Source organism: Sus scrofa, chromosome 8 (assembly GCF_000003025.6).
Source record: "Sus scrofa isolate TJ Tabasco breed Duroc chromosome 8, Sscrofa11.1, whole genome shotgun sequence".
NCBI lineage: Eukaryota > Metazoa > Chordata > Mammalia > Artiodactyla > Suidae > Sus > Sus scrofa.
This window is the reverse complement of record NC_010450.4, coordinates 19,241,209-19,257,491: the sequence shown is the minus strand read 5'-3', so window position 1 is coordinate 19,257,491 and position 16,283 is coordinate 19,241,209. Positions and strand designations below refer to the sequence as shown.

At 42.0% G+C, this 16,283-nt stretch overlaps 1 protein-coding gene across 4 annotated transcripts in view; it reads right to left on the bottom strand.

The window, feature by feature from the left end:
• The window catches only part of ZCCHC4 (zinc finger CCHC-type containing 4), a 53,231-nt gene extending 47,818 nt beyond the window's left edge, over positions 1-5,413 (bottom strand). For all 4 annotated transcript variants that reach the window (XR_002346590.1, XR_002346589.1, XM_021101077.1 and 1 more), the window contains exons 1-3: positions 5,244-5,413; positions 4,344-4,462; positions 3,538-3,620 (exon numbers count right to left, since the gene is read on the bottom strand). Coding sequence is in view for 2 of the 4 variants with exons in the window: in XM_021101077.1 (XP_020956736.1) it covers positions 3,538-3,620; positions 4,344-4,462; positions 5,244-5,370 (329 nt within the window). In the remaining 2 variants the exon portion in view is untranslated. The remainder of the gene's footprint in view (positions 1-3,537; positions 3,621-4,343; positions 4,463-5,243) is intronic.

The window sequence follows — 16,283 nt, the reverse complement described above, 5'->3', positions numbered from 1 at the left end:
GATTCGGTCCCGAAACACAGTTACCATACATGCAGTCAAGCACCAAAACAGCAATGGAGTCAAAGCACACGTTTGATATTAGAGAAATAAAATACTCACTAGTGAATGAATGAAAAAACAATCAAGGGCTTTAAAGAAAAAAAGGAGAAAAGAAGCTCCCCCAATAGATGACACTGTGTCAGGTTCTGTTACTTTAATATGGTTGAAAGGACTGCCTATCACACACCAAGTGAGGCCAACCGAAGGCAGGAGAAGCTGCAAAATCAGGAAGAGATGACAGTTCAAAGCAACGAGGGGCTAACAGGACAATTCACTCACTACGCAGGACTATCTGAAGGCACTTAAGGCAGCATGTTTAATTATTTCTAAAAGGAGGAAAAGGAGAACAATGTTAAGTGAACCTCCACTTATGTATTTTGTGCCTGGTCGAAACTGTCCTTCAGAAAGCCTTTATTATTAGTTTATTAACCGTCTCTTGACAAAAGATCAACTGAGATCGTGTGCGCACCTCTCTCAATTCAAAGTCACATCATCGTCATTCAACTATACAGCTCTAAGTGTAGCATTCCGATACAAGGGTGTTTTAAGCTGGGTAGAAAGAACACGGGACTCTCCAGAGGGAAGAACTACTCAGCGCTCCCTGCTCATTGTACTTACTACACACAGCCGGGGTTGGTGGGGGGGAGGAAATTCATCCTGCTGCATGGCTCAGCATGACTCACAAATTGCAGGCTAGCATTTTGAAATGTCATTTTTATTGATCTCCATTTGATGTTCCATTTGCCTTTCTGGGAGTAGACAAATTATGTTTACAGCATTTCCCTAATAGCAGACTCGAAAATCTGAGTTAAATGAGCTCTGAAAAAAACGTAACCAAATGAAATACCAACTAAACAAAACTATCGGGATGCACATAAATTAATACTGATTTTAGCATTAAAATATGTCTTCCCTAAGATTTCAGGGGTCCCGTTAAAGGTGCCAACATACTACATCATAGAATAACACATTTCAGGGCATAACAGGCAGCTAAAAACTAGAAGTCAAGCCTCAGGCACGAAACATAAATCTGTCAACTGAATACATCTGAAATATAAAGCATGGTTCACCGAGTGAGATTAGAAAAATGAGTATCAAATCCTATTCGGTAGACCCAAGAAATCTGTGCAATACTGCCAGTTCCATAATAAAAATCAAGTAGCGAAGGTTAGTGTATTTCTTTCTTTTTTTTTTTTTTTTTTTTTGTCTTTTTGCTATTTCTTTGGGCCGCTCCCATGGCACATGGAAATTCCCAGGCTAGGGGTCGAATCGGAGCTGCAGCCACCGGCCTACGCCAGAGCCACAGCAACGGCGGGATCCGAGCCGTGTCTGCAACCTACACCACAGCTCATGGCAACGGCAATGCCGGATCGTTAATCACTGAGCAAGGGCTAGGACCGAACCCGCAACCTCGTGGTTCCTAGTCGGATTCGTTAACCACTGCACCACGACGGGAACTCCAAAAAATTTTTTTGAGAAGTGGCTGTTTTCTAATTTTTTACTCTATAGAAAGCACATAAGAAGTAAAAAGCAGAAATTATGAAGTAATGCAGTGAAATCAATGATACCATATTTCAGAAAGCTTAAACTTTTACTCATCTTCCAAAACCTGTTCAAATACCATGTCCTTAAACTGTATCAATCACATAAGGCACAAGTTCGCTGGAAAGCTTCTGACTTTCCAGAGTACTCAATCTCTTCTACAAATACTGTCAACACATTCTTACCACACTCTTCTTTTGTGCTGTATGATCTTGAAATATACTTCAACTCCATTACTAGCATTTTAAGTTCTTCTTGAGCGCTCGACAAAGAATGAATAAATGACGGGATAGAGAGAAGGCTGGCTGGTTGGATGGAGACTTGGGCAACAAAATCTGAGGTTGTGAGTCACAGATGATTTAAGGTGTTAAAAATTATTAAGATGTGCTCTTAAGAATCAGCACTAGACAGCAGATAAAATCACAGCCCCAAGAAATGACCTTTTGAAAATTATTTAATACTTCATATTTTAGCCAGTGTCTCTCTATATTCTAATTAACATGAAATATGAATTTCAAAAATTCTTTAATATGGAAAACCATTCTCTGGCAGTTCAAAGGCTTGAACAGTGGTTTAGCTTCACACTAAAATCTTATAATGTGAGGAAAGAAGATCATCTAAGTTTCTTATAGAGTTTATGTGAATCACCAATATCCTTATTAATAATATGAAATGCATGCCTATCTGATAAAAGTGATAAGACAGAGTATAAAACTATGTACACATTATGACATGCACCCACATGTTCATTCTCTATTCACAACAGCCAAGACATGGAAACAACCCAAATGTCCGTTGACAGATGACTGGATTAGGAAGATGTGGTATATATACACAATGGAATACTACTCAGCCATAAAGAAGAACGAAATAATGCCATTTGCAGCAACATGGATGGAACTAGAGACTCTCACACTGAGTGAAGTCCTAAAGAGAAAGATAAATACCATATGATATCCACTTATATCTGGCATCTGATATAAGGCACAAAAGAACCTTTCCACAGAAAAGAAAATCATGAACTTGGAAAATAGACTTGTGGTTGCCAAGGGATAAGGGGAAGGAGTGGGGGTGGCTGGGGAGCTTGGGGTTAACAGATGCAAACTATCGCCTTTGGAATGGTTTAACAATGAGATCCTGCTGTCTAGCACTGGGAACTATGTCTAGTCCCTTATGATGGAGCATGATAATGTGTGAAAATAGCATGTGTACATGTATGTGTAACTGGGTCACCATGCTGTACAGTAGGAAAAAAAACTGTACTGGGTAAATAACTATTAAAAATAATAATAATAATAAAACTATGTACACATTATGACCACAACCTTGTAAACCAAACCTTCGCACAGGAAAAAAGGTCAGGAGGAAGTACTACAAAATGACCAAGATGATGGGCTCAAAGGGAAAAACCGGGGGGACATTTTTCTACTTTTTGCATCTTCGATATTCTATTTTACCTCATTATGATAATGTCATAGTAATACCTATCTCTACAAAACTGTTTATGTTTTATATTCTTATAGCTCCTTAAATTAAATCACGACACATGATATATTGATGACTGTCTGCTTACATGCTTAAAAATACTGTTTCAGATTCAGAGAGGCATAAGTTTGAGTCACTGCTCAGTCATTCTAGTAGCATAAACAGAATGAAGTTTCTCCTGCAAGCCACAATTTTCTCATCTAAGTAAACCACCTGGGCAGGATTAAATATCTCATTGAAAACACCTGGAAGAGTGCCTCGCTCAGTGGTGCTCAATTTACATTAATTCCATTTTCAACATTTTTTTGTTGTTGACTTAATTCCCATAAATGAAGTAGACCTCACTGATTAAGTACAGTAGTTAACTGGGCAATCAAAGTATCTTAAGAAAAGTCTTCCTCCATCAAAGGACTTTAAAATCTACTAAGAATCTCAGGAAGTTATCTTTAACAGACCCAACTGCATCAGTACCTTTCCACACACTGCGATCGGGATAAAGGGGGCTGACATTTTTGGTTGTGAGCTTCTCGGGCAGCAAGTCTGGCTTCGGACAACTGAAAGAGAGTACAAAAGCCACTTAATAAGCCATCAAACTTGTTACCATCCTAGAAAAACTGCTATCACACTCTGACATCAAGAAGCCAGAAACTCAAGAGGCTTAAAGCTGTAAACAAGCATTCATTTCAGGGGGAAACAAAACAATACACATTAACCTGGGGAAATTCTACAGCACTTTGAAACAATAAGCAATATATTAAAGCATGGAGATTAATTCACACAGGGTGATCTTAACGAGTCTGCAGAGGAGTGGCATGTAAGACTGTTTTCCAATAACCCTAACAAAGCTGAAAGTTTTCTAGTCAAAACTTTCAAAAATTTTAATTGGACCTGAGTCCAAGAGGACATCAAGCTCATAACTGTCTCTCTAAGTGCTTTCATGGGTCACCCAGCAGCTGTATAAAGGATATCCAATGAAAATGTTTTCCCAAAAGTGTTTTTCTAAAACACTTCCTGGAATGACCATGACCTGCACTCTTTAGGGAGAAATCTACCTTTGCAAACCCAATACTAACACCTCAGAAAGTCTTAAAGAACTGTCTTTGAGACAGTAGTTTAAGATGTCAGTCATCAGAGTAAGTTCAGAGTAAATATAAACTCCAGTATCTCGAACCAAAAAACAGGGTATTTTCATCTCTTAAGCGATTTACCTCATACATTCTCATTAGAATGGCACGCACATCAAAAATAAAAAATAAATATCCAAAAAGTTGATATACCTTCTCATCTTCCCATTGAAAAAAATTACAATCTTTTCTATCTCTACAAGCTGAGCAGGCATAAAATCTCCGTGTTTCTTCTTTCCCTTGGTTCACCTTTACAAACAGAAGAGTGGGTCCTAGTTCCGAATAGGAAAAAATATGTCAAATAGTCATCTACATCAAGTTCCTAGTTTCCACTGCCCTTAAATGAAAACTTGTTTTAGTTTTACACACAATTTGTCATAATGCACTACTGGTTAACAATTTTTTCTCCCAAAGTCACAACAATTAGACACTGACTACTTAAAAAATAAATTTTGAAAACTGGTTTCTTCAGAAAAAAAAAAAAAAAAAAAAGCCATTGTCAGTACTTGTCAGTACAGATGCGGTGAAGGGTCTGAGTTCTGACACAACAAGGGCCAGGTCCAAACTGCTGAGCACTTTGCCACCGCCGCTCAGTTATCCTTTCAACGAAAATCTGAGCTTTTAGAATTGGACACATCCTCTCTCCGCAAGTTAAGAGAAAAGCTAGGTCTAGTTTCTAAGCAAGAATTCATTCCCTCTTGCTCCCTTTCTAAAAATTTAACTGAAAGAACAGTAAATGAACAAATGAAATCGCCGGGTACTTGGCAATGGGAAGTACTCAATAACGTGCAACGTTTTTGCCCCTGCTCCGCCCCTTCAAAAAAGCTGTAGCAGCCGCGGAGCCAAAACCACTGCAGTGGGGACTTTTCTATGACGTTTTATTTAAGGAAGTGGAAGACCCCAACTTCCCGAAGAAGGAGCATTTTCTAGATGTCACACTCGGTGTGGGAGAGTAGGTAAAAATCCAGGAACCCCAAATGCCCAAGGTGCTTTCGGGGTAACTCACGCCCCCTTGGCGCCCAACAGCGAGGCTGAACCCAGACGCGGACCTACCGTGAGGACACAGCGGGGCGGGGGTGGCTAGATCGGAGGGAAGCACCACCTTGACTCCCGAGCTCCCCTGGCGACCGGAGCTGCCCTCTGCCTCCACGGATCCAGGTTCGTCCCTGGGGGCCGCCATCTTCCCGCCGCCGTCCCGAAAGCCTCAGTTCGACTCAAAGAGGCCGAGGAAGAGCGCCGCCGCGACCAGCAGTATTCACAGCGCCCCCCCGCGCCTAGGAGGAGCTTCGGCCTCTGGGTCGGAGGCCATGTCCCCAAATCGGTCCCTGGCGGGCCAGAGACTGCCACTAAGGAGTACCGGGACTTGGGGTGGCCGGGGTCGGGTAGGGGTGGGGACGACTCGCAGGCAACTTGTTGGACCCGGGGCAATAAGCCCACCTATTTTCTGCCTCTGCCTTAGCACTTTAGCATCTGTGAATACCCTCCTTGCCTAAGAATATAGCCCAGAGATGAGACGGCTCTTCGCAGTGGACCAAAGATTTGGTCTGGTTGTAAATCCAAAAGGCAGCATCCTCACCAGCAGCAGCTACCAAGAGACATAGCTGAAGCAGCGGCGCTTGATGAAGCCAGCTTCTTTTTTCCAGAGTCACAGTGTCATCTTCTACCTTATGAACAATGTTTATAGATGCTTGTTACAGTTGCACATCCACTGACATTCATATATTGGAAAGAAAGAAAGAAAACTGTGCCTGTTTGCATATGACGTGATTGCCTATATAGAACATTTCGAGGAATCAACAATAATAACTCTGGTTTAAACTAAGTTCAGCAAGGTTGCAAGATACCATATAAACACACAAAACTCTGTTGCTCTTCTATATACTAGCAATGATCAGGTGAACACCAAAATTAAAAATAGAATACCTTTTATAACTGCTCAAGTAACTGAAATTCTTAGGTGTAAATCTGACAAAACATGTATAGGACTTGTATGTTGAAAACTACAAGATGCTGATGAAAAAAATCAAAGAGAATCTAAGTAAGTGTAGAGACAGATTGTGTTCATCGATTAGAAAACTCAACTTTGTGAAGAGATCAGTTCTCCCCAAGGTTAGGGCAGATACAGGTTTAGCTCAATTTCTACCAAAATTCTAGTCAGGTTTTTGTAGATATAGACAATATTATTCTGAAATTTATATGGAAAGCTGAGGAAACTAGAAGAGCTAAAATAATTTTGAAAAATAATAAAGCGAGGGGAATCAATTTACCCAATTTCAAGACATGTAATTGTGGTAAACACATACCTGTATGATTATAGATGAAATAATCAATTTCTCTTTCTAGCATTTAAAAAACAGTGGTACTCATACACATTTAAACTCACACATTTAATACTAAGGTATATTAATTTAGAAATATTGCTCTTTTCCATGAACATATTATGCAGTGGTTTCACTCAAATCTTCACTGGCATTGGTGGCATCTGGTCTTTGAGGTGACAATGCCCTTTTCCAAGTTGTCCAGCACTAATTCCCAGGGACCATTATCTGCCCTTCTACATCTTTGGATGGGAAACTTTCTGGACCCACTTTTTTTTTTTTTTTTTTTTTTTTTGTCTTTTTGCTATTTCTTTGGGCCGCTCCCGTGGCATATGGAGGTTCCCAGGCTAGGGGTCGAATCGGAGCTGTAGCCACTGGCCTACACCAGAGCCACAGCAATGCAGGATCCCAGCTGCGTCTGCAGCCTACACCACAGCTCACAGCAACGACGGATCGTTAACCCACTGAGCAAGGGCAGGGACCGAACCCGCAACCTCATGGTTCCTAGTCGGACTCGTTAACCACTGCGCCACGATGGGAACTCCTGGACCCACTTCTGATGCTGTTTTTGGAAATATTGTCTCAAGCCCTCATCATTCTCATTAGCGTTAACACTTCTATTTTTTTGATTGGCTTATAAGTACAGATTTGTGATCTTTAAAAGACTTGTTTACAAAATTTGCAATTGAATTCATGACATCATACCACCAGAAATAGCTATTTTCTCTTCAATAAATCTGATTCTGTGAGGGGACCACTATAACAGCCCGGATCAGTATGGATTTGCAGCCTTTACAGGTAAGTGTCCCTGAACAGAAAAAATGTAACAAAAGTTGATCCAAATAAGGAATGAGGGAGCACCCCTTAGTGTGAGAGACTTTGAAGTTTTCAAAAATAAGGGTAATTTTTTGGGGGGTAATTTTGGAGAGAGTTGAAATCTCCCATGATATTCAGATATATTTGTTAAATAGCATATGTTGGATCTTTGCTGAAGAGGTCACAAATATGACAGTAGTTTATGAATGTTTTTGATTGTCTAATAATGTTTTTAATTTGTACAGGAAAGCCTTTGAGCAGAGAAAACCTGAGAGTCACAGCAGGACTCTGAGACAGACCTTGTCACCCACCCATCTCAGAGAGCAGCATCTCTGAGGCTGCTAAGACACACTCTAATTGGGTGTCTCCCCCACCAAGAGATGTGGACAAACAGGTGAGCTCTCTGTAGGGATCAGGAAGTCTCACTCCTTGGCTTTCCTAATAGAATATGTACCCTCAATGCCCAGATCTCCTGCAGAGAAAGTGAGTGAAGCCAGAGGAGCATTTTGTAGTAGGTCCCTAACTGCCTTCTCTGTCTTCTGTAACAGAACTCCAGTTTTCCTTTGGAAAGACAGCCATCCCCAGTGTTAGCCCATTGTAGGTTGCGAGTACAAAGAACCATAGGGACTGGCTTGGGTTTGGACAGATGACTTCAGGCTCCTGCTGGAATGGCTGAGAAGGAAGCTGTAATCTTTCTATTTTGTCACCTCGATGATTTCTCATGAACACGAGGGGCTCAGCTCTCTAGTCTTATCTAAGTCAGGCATCCAGCAACCGGCTGATCTTGGCAAGAGGAACTCAGCTGCCTGTATCCTCAGCCTCCTGCTATAACCTGCAGGCCAGCCTGGAGCACATCTTTCTCATAAGAAATGACAGGGGCACAATAGAGCTAGGAGAAACAGACACGCTTCTTAAGGCCTGGATTGAGCCATCACTGCCCTTTCTACCTCATTCGTTCAGCTCCAGCAAGTTATGTGATCAAACATTGCAAATTTATATGGCAAAGGGCATAGGTCAGAAGGGGTAAAAAATTGGAGCCAGTGACACAGTCTATCACAAAAGCACTCTTCACTGGGGCAACCAAGTGGCTGGTGTAGTGTTTCCCACCACTTAAGGGGCACCTGCCTTAGCAAGAAGACAATAGGGGGAAAGCAGAACTAGGAGATAGGAATATGTGATGATTCCACATGAGCACCTAGATCCAGCCATGCCTGAAGTTTCCCGTTACATGAGTCATAAATTCCCGGAGTTCCCATCGTGGCACAGCAGAAATGAATCCGACTAGGAACCATGACGTTTCGGGTTCGATCCCTGGGCTCACTCAGTGGGTTAAGGATCTGGCATTGCCATGAACTTGCAGATGTGGCTTGGATCCTGCATTGCTGTGGCTGTGGCTGTGGCCGGCAGCTGTAGCTCCGATTGGACCCCTAGCCTGGAAAATTCCACAGGCCGTGGGTGCAGCCCTAAAAACCAAATAAATAAATAAATAAATAATAAATAAATTCCGTTGTGTCCTTAAGCCAGTTCGAAATGGGATCGGTTCTATCAATCACTACCAAGAATGCCAACTAATGCTCTGTGGTCATAGCCACAGTATTGGACGGCTCTATCTGTTCACCAGTAAGCCTCGATGCCCTTTTCCAGTCAAGGACTGGCTAACCCTGCTCCCCATTCTCCCTGCTATTGACCTGCCTGCTATGCTCCCTTCCATCTATCTGTCCTTTTTGCTCTTGGGGTGGAACCCAGGCTCCTTGGCTACCTTTTGCTTTGCTGCCCCAAAGTCAGCACACAGATCTATTTCTCTTTAAGAGGATAACTGTCAGGGGAGACCACCAGTAGCAAAGGATCCTCCAAGACTTTACATGGCAGTCTCTGTTTTCTGGCTCTGGATCCTGACTCCTCTGCGGATGGGGGTCACTGCTATGGACTGAACTCTTCCCCCTCCCACCGAAGTTGGTATGTTTTGTTTTTGTTTTTGGCCACACCCATGGCACATGGCAGTTCCCAGACCAGGGATCAAACGCGCACCATGACAGAGACACCATCAGATCCTTCACCTGCTATGCCACAGCGGGAACTCCCTGAAGTTGACAGGTTGAAGCTACCCCCCCCCCACACACACACAATATGATGGTCCTGAAAGCAGGACCTTTGGGAAATAATTAGGCTTAAATGAAGGCATGAGGATGGGTCCTCACAATGGGATTAGTGCCCTGCGGTGGCACAGGTTCGATCCTTGGCCTGGGAACTTCCACATGCCACAAAACAAAAAACGCAAAATGAAAATGTGATTTGTAAGTAAAATCATGGACACTAGATGCTCTCCAGGTGATGATGCTCCTCCCTTGAAAATGGAAGGATTGGAACTTTAAACAATCACCTATCAATGTGTCTGGTGCTTAAATATAAATATTTCATTTCTATATCAACTCTGGGGAGCTACTATTACCCACACTTTCCAGTGAGGAAGCAGGATCGGCGGCTAGGCTGCACAGGGTAGCGGTGAGGGGTGTCAGCTCTGGAGTCAGATGGTCTTGGTTCTAGGGGCTCCCCCTCACTTGCTACGTTAGGCGAGTTACTTAACCTTTCTGTCTAAGAGGGATGAGGGACTGCTGGGAGGATTAAGCAAGCTAATCCATGTGGAACACTTACCAAAGTGCCTGGAACGTAGGGAGCAATTGAGAAAGCTTGGTTGTGATGACTCAGGGTTGGCGCGGAGGCGGGATTCCAACCAAGATCCCTCCAGCTCCAGTGCTCACACTCCTTCAGCAGCCTCTGCAGAGAGGCCACCCTGGTCCTTGCTTCAAGGGATGAGCATGCTGCCTGCCCCTCTGGTGGCCCCATTCTCCGTTCTCTTGCTTAACACCTAGTGCTGTCATGACGGTTCAGACACCACCTCCTCTGGGAGAGCCTTCTGGGAGCCCCAAGACTGGGTTGGATGCTCCTCCTGCATCCCTTGTAGCCTCCAGAACATACATCAGGGGCACTGATGATCCCTCTACATTATAATTACCTAATTTTATATAACTGTCATTTCATTCCATTTCATTTTTTGGTCATACCTGCAGCATGTGGAATTCTGGAGCCAGTGTTCACACCTGAGTCACCGCAGTGACCCGAGCTGCAGCAGTGACAGTGCCAGATCCTTAACCTACTGCACCACCTGGTAACTCCCAGGTCCCCCCCCCCCAATACCCATGGCATATGGAAGTTCCCACAGCTGCAACCTACACCACAGCTGCAGCAACACCAGATCCTTAACTCGCTGCCCGGAGCCTGGGATTGAACCCGCACCTCAGCAGCGACCCAAGACACTGCAGAGACAACATCAGATCCTTAACCCACTGTTCCACAGTGGGAACTCCACCATTCCTTTTATTTTAAAATATTTTGTGTATTTTATTTGCAATTAGATGTTTTGATAGATTACATTATCTATGAATTTCATCTTAAGAGTCGAGGGAGTCAGCAAGCGGAGGTGGCATCTCAACACTGTCCTGCTTTTAGGCAAATAAGGGGAGGGCAGAGAGCTTTTCTTACATCTGCTGATTCTCAGGTGCCCTCAGTGCCAAATCGCCCTTGTGCCAAAGTGGCATATTCTGCTCTCTCTCCATCTTTTCACCCAGCGTTACTTACAGGCTTTTTCTACTGCATTCCTCTAGATGATATCAAATTTCCACGTTAGCAAGGACAACTTGCCCTCTCTGAACCACAGACTTTTGAAACGTTAATGTTTGCCCTCAAACCATATTAAGGGGGATGTTGTCCCAGGAAACAAGCAGCATTTAAGCTAGAGTTTCAGATGACTACGTATTTCCAATTCCTAACCTACAGCACCAAGAGCAATGCTAAATTTCTAGAAACTATGCTAAGACGGTGGAGATCTTGGTTTAAACCAGTGCCTTGTTTTAAACACAATTCCTGAGTACCCATAAATGCTGCAGTTTAAAACAAACACTGGAAGGGTAGAATCGCTTTCTGGATTGTTCCCAAAGCCACAGGGAGATGAAAGGCGGTTTTATTCACCGTGACAGGCATTTGGGCAGGAACGTCACTGAATCTGGTTAAACCAGTTCCTGCAGCCAGGGGATCAGCTCTAAATGTTTACACAACTTTCTGACTCTGGGGAAATGCAAGGCTCGCTGACTTTTCTGCAGTTTTTGAAAAGCTCAGTGGTTCCTTAAGCCTTAACTGTCACGTGGCAATTGTGAAACCAGAGCTGAGGAGCAACCAGGGTTCCTGGAGCCAAAGGAAACATAAACACATCTCTTTGCATACAGACTAGATTAGCTGCTTCTTTTTGAGATCACATGCTTTCAATTTTCACGTCTAAAAAAACCCACAAGGCGACCTGCAGAGGCACCAGCCACAGGCTGCCAGATTAGCATTTTCCCAGCTGGAACCGATGTTAAGATTCTGAACAAATATCTTTTGAAATGTCGCTTAGTTTCTCAGGGAGTCAGGTTTGGATAAATCTCTTACTTATTTCCCAGTGACCTCAGGTGCCTTTTCCTCTCAACCCCAGATCAACCCCGTAGGTCACACAACAGAAAATTTTAAAATAGCCTTTGAATCCAAATCTGTCACCATGCTCTGGAAAAAATGATATCGAGCCTAGAACTTTATGCAATAATCCAAATCCATAAACACAGATGTGTGCTTTATTTCATCATCTAAAACCCCAAATCCAAAAGTGCCATTAATACACACAGACAGCTGCTCGGATAGAAACCAAATCTCTACCAGAATTTGTGCTCCGCACCTCTCACGAAATACCTGTATGTTGTTGTATTTCATCCTTGTTACAAACCTCTGAAGTTAATTTACAGCTTTTCAAGATGACAAAAGTTAAATCTATTGTATTACTGCAGGTTAGAATAAAAACTTCCAAGCTTAAGGATTTATTTTCTCAAAGGACTCTTTACGTAGATTCTGAAGCAGGTTAAAATTTACTGAATAAAATGATGCTTGATAATGCACTTCGCTTGGATAAGTGTGTATATTTGCATATATTTATATATAAATATAAGTGTGTATATATATATATATATATATATATTTTTTTTTTTTTTTTTTTTGCAGCCACACCTGCAGCATATGGAAGTTCCTGGGCTAGGACCTGCACCTGCCGGCCTATCCCACAGCCACGGCAACACCAGATCCCAGCTGCATCTGTGACCTATGCCACAGCTCTCTGCAACACCAGGTCCTTAGCCCACTGAGCAAGGCCAAGGGATCAAACCTGTATCCTCACAGATACCAGTCTGATTTGTAACCTGCTGAGCCACAATGGGAACTCCAACATACATATATTTGTCATATATGTCAAATATGTCATATATATGTCTACTTAAGCAGCGGCTTGATGTGGAATCAGTTCCCAGACCAGGGATTGAACCTGGGGATGCAGTGGTGAAAGTGTGGGTACTAGAGCACCAGGAAACACCCAGACCAATATATTTTGCTATATATTTTCACAGTTCGATCTACAGGCTCACTTAACATTTAGGAATCTTTATGGGACAAGCACTAAGTAAAGGCAAAATAGCTCACAGCAATGCGCTGTCATCATTTATGGCAATATGCATGAATATTGCGATATTGTGACAAATTGGTACATTTGCTTAATGGAAACTAACTCATCGTCGTCATCATCATCAAAAAAGAGAAGATACAAGAACAACTCACCGATTAAAAAAAGACAAGGGAGTTCCCATTGTGGCTCAGCAGGTTACAAGGCAGACGAGTATCCACGAGGATGTGGATTCTCTCTCTTGGCCGTGCTCAGTGGGTTAAGGACCTGGTGTTGCAGCGAGCTGTGGTGTAGGTCGCAGGTGCAGCTGGGATCCACTGTGCTGTGGCAGCTGCAGCTCCGATTCAATCCCTGGCCTGAGAACTTCCATATGCTGCACAGGTGTGGCCAAAAAAAAAAAAAAATGAAGTTTTCGAAGAAATGGGGGTGGAGGTCTAACCACACTCCATAAAACAGAATATTTTTAGATTTGTGTAAAGAGTTCCTGTTTTCACAGCTCTTGGGCCTTTTGGGATTTCCTCCCCTACCATGACGAATTTATTGATAAAAATGAAACCTCTTATCTAACTCTTGATATAAATGCAGTATAAAGTATACAGAACCAGTCAGTTTAAGAAGCCAACTGCAGTGGCTTGGGTTTGATCCCTGGCCTGTGAGATGCTGTGAGTTAAAGGATCCGGCATTGCTGCAGCTGTGGTGCAGGTCACAGCTATGGCTCGGATTCAGTCCCTGGCCTGGGTACTTCCATATGCCAAGAGTGCAGCCATAAAAAAAAAAAAAGAAAGAAAGAAAAATATCTACTTAAAGCAACATATGGTACGCTTTGCATTTACATAAAGGAGGTGTGTAAATATTTTTGCAACTTACCGGTTCTTCCCTAACACTTTTGAGATTTCTGTGTACATTTTGATATGTGGCTACAGTTTGTTTTCAGTGCTCTGTAGTCGTCTTTTGTATGGGTATACCACAAGATACTTACCCATTTTCCTGCTGATGCTTAGGTTGTTTTCAGTTTTTCAGTATTATAAACACTACAGCGTGGACCAGTTTTATGAATGCGTATATTACCAGAGTATCTGCATCTTTAATTTTACTAGGGATTGCTCTCCAGAACGACTGGACCAATTCTCAGGCTCCTACTTTTTCCTAGATCTGATAGGACTGAAGTGGTAATTCATTGTTTATTGTCTCATGAAGAATACTTTACACACAATGAACTGTGCAATTTGATGATCTTTGACTACTGTATTCACCTGTGAAATCATTGCTGGAAACTTCCTCAGGCCTCTAGGCAAACCGTCTCCCCCAACCACCTCAGTCCCCAAGCAGTCACTGGACTGTTTAACAATGACTTCCTTTTTCACTTTAGAAAATTTTCTATAAAAGGAACCATATGCCATGTTCTCTCTGTCTGGCTTCTTTTATAAGCATCATGATTCCGAACTTCATCCAGGTTCCTGGGGTTATCAGTCATTGTTTCCTTTTTATTGTGTGGATGTATTGTTTGCTTATCTATTCACCTCTTGGTGAATTTGGGTCATTTCCAGGTTGGGGTATTACTAAAAAGGCTGCTATGGACATTGCTACGCAGCCGTCTGCTTCCAGTTCTCTTGAGTGAGTGGAAGAGGAGGAATGGCTGGGTGCTGTGGGAGGTATATGCTTAACTTTCCTTATTGTGGGTTTATTTCCAGTTCCCTTATGATAATGGGGAGCATCTTTTTATGTGCTTATTGGCCATTCATTTATCTTATCTTGTGAAGTGTCCATTTAAAATTCTTTCGTTCATTTCTTAAATGAGTTATTTTACTGCTTATTCTTGAGGCATGTAATCTTTTTATATATTATGGAGTTCTGGATACAGATTATCAGATATATCTGTCAATTTTTTCCCCCAGTTTGTGACTAGAAATTTTATTTTCTTAAGTGTCTTTTGATGAGCAAAAGTTTTTGGTTTTGGGAGTTCCCGTTGAGGCTCAGTGGATAATGAATCTGACTAGGAACCATGAGGTTGCAGGTTTGATCCCTGGCCTCGCTCGGTGGGTTGGGGATCTGGGCATTGCCGAGAGCTGTGGTGTAGGTTGCAGATGCGGCTCGGATCCGGCATTGCTGTGGCTCTGGTGTAGACGGGCAGCAATAGCTCCGATTAGACCCCCAGCCTGGGAACCTCCATATGCTGTGGGTACGGCCCTAGAAAAGACAAAAAAAAAAAAGAGGTTTTTAGTTTTGATGTTATTAATTTTTTCTTTTATGGTTTGTATACCACTTGTTATCTAAGAAATCTTTATAAAAACAAGGTCGCTAAGTTTTTCTCCTATTTTCTTCTAAAAGTTTTAGCTCATATATTTAGGTTTCTGCACGGACTGAAGGTGAAAGTTCACTGTGAGCGTGTTTGATGGTTATGGCAGCATTTGTTGAAAAGACTACCCTTTCCATTGAATTGCCCTGGCACCTTTGTTGAAAATCAGTTTATCGTGTGTGCAGTGTTTCTTTCTAGATTTGCTATTCTGTGTCACTGATGTATATGTTTATCTTTACCCCAATTATCACTGTCTTGATGGCTGTAGCTTTCTAAGTTCTGAGAGCAGGTAGCATGTAAATCCTCCAACTTTTATTCTTGTCTCACAGTTTGGCCAAAACATTTCTAGATACCTTTTATTTTATTTTTGCCACATGTACAGTGGCTTGATATGAGATCTCTGTTCTCAGACCAGGGATTGAACTGGGGTCATAGTGGTGAAAGCTCCAGATCCTAACCACTAGACCACCAGGGAACTCCCTTCCATGTACATTTTAGAATTAGCTTGTCAATTAAAAAAAAAAAATCAGATGGGATTCTGATTGTGTTGAAATTATAGACAAACTTGGAAGCATCGACATCTTGATATTGTTTTGATACAGTCACAGTATTGCCTTCCATTCATTTCAATCTTTAATTTTTCTCAATGCTCTTTTTATAGTTGGTGTGGGGAGTTGCACAGTTTTTGGTCAGACTTATTCCTAGGAATCTGGTATGTTCTGCTGCTGCTGTAAATGGTATCTTTAAAATTTTTCTTCTTCTAACTAATGATGCTGGTATATAAACCTTGCAAAATTCATTTATTAATTCAAATAGTGGTAGATTCTTTGTAGTTTTCTACATACATAATTATGTCATCTGTAAATAATAACAATTTTCCTTCTTTCCGATTCTCAGTCCTTTTATCTCTTTCTTGCCTTTACTGCACTGGTTATGCTCGCCAGTACATTACTGAATATAAATTGTGAAAGTAGGCGTTCTTGTCATATTACTGATCTGAGGGAGAAAGTGTGGAAAGCAGAATAGTGGTCCCCAAAGATCTCTCTATGTCCTGATCTCTAGAATTTGTGAATATGTTCCATAGCAAAGGGGATTTAAAATTGAAGATTAAGGGTAAAAATTAAGATTAA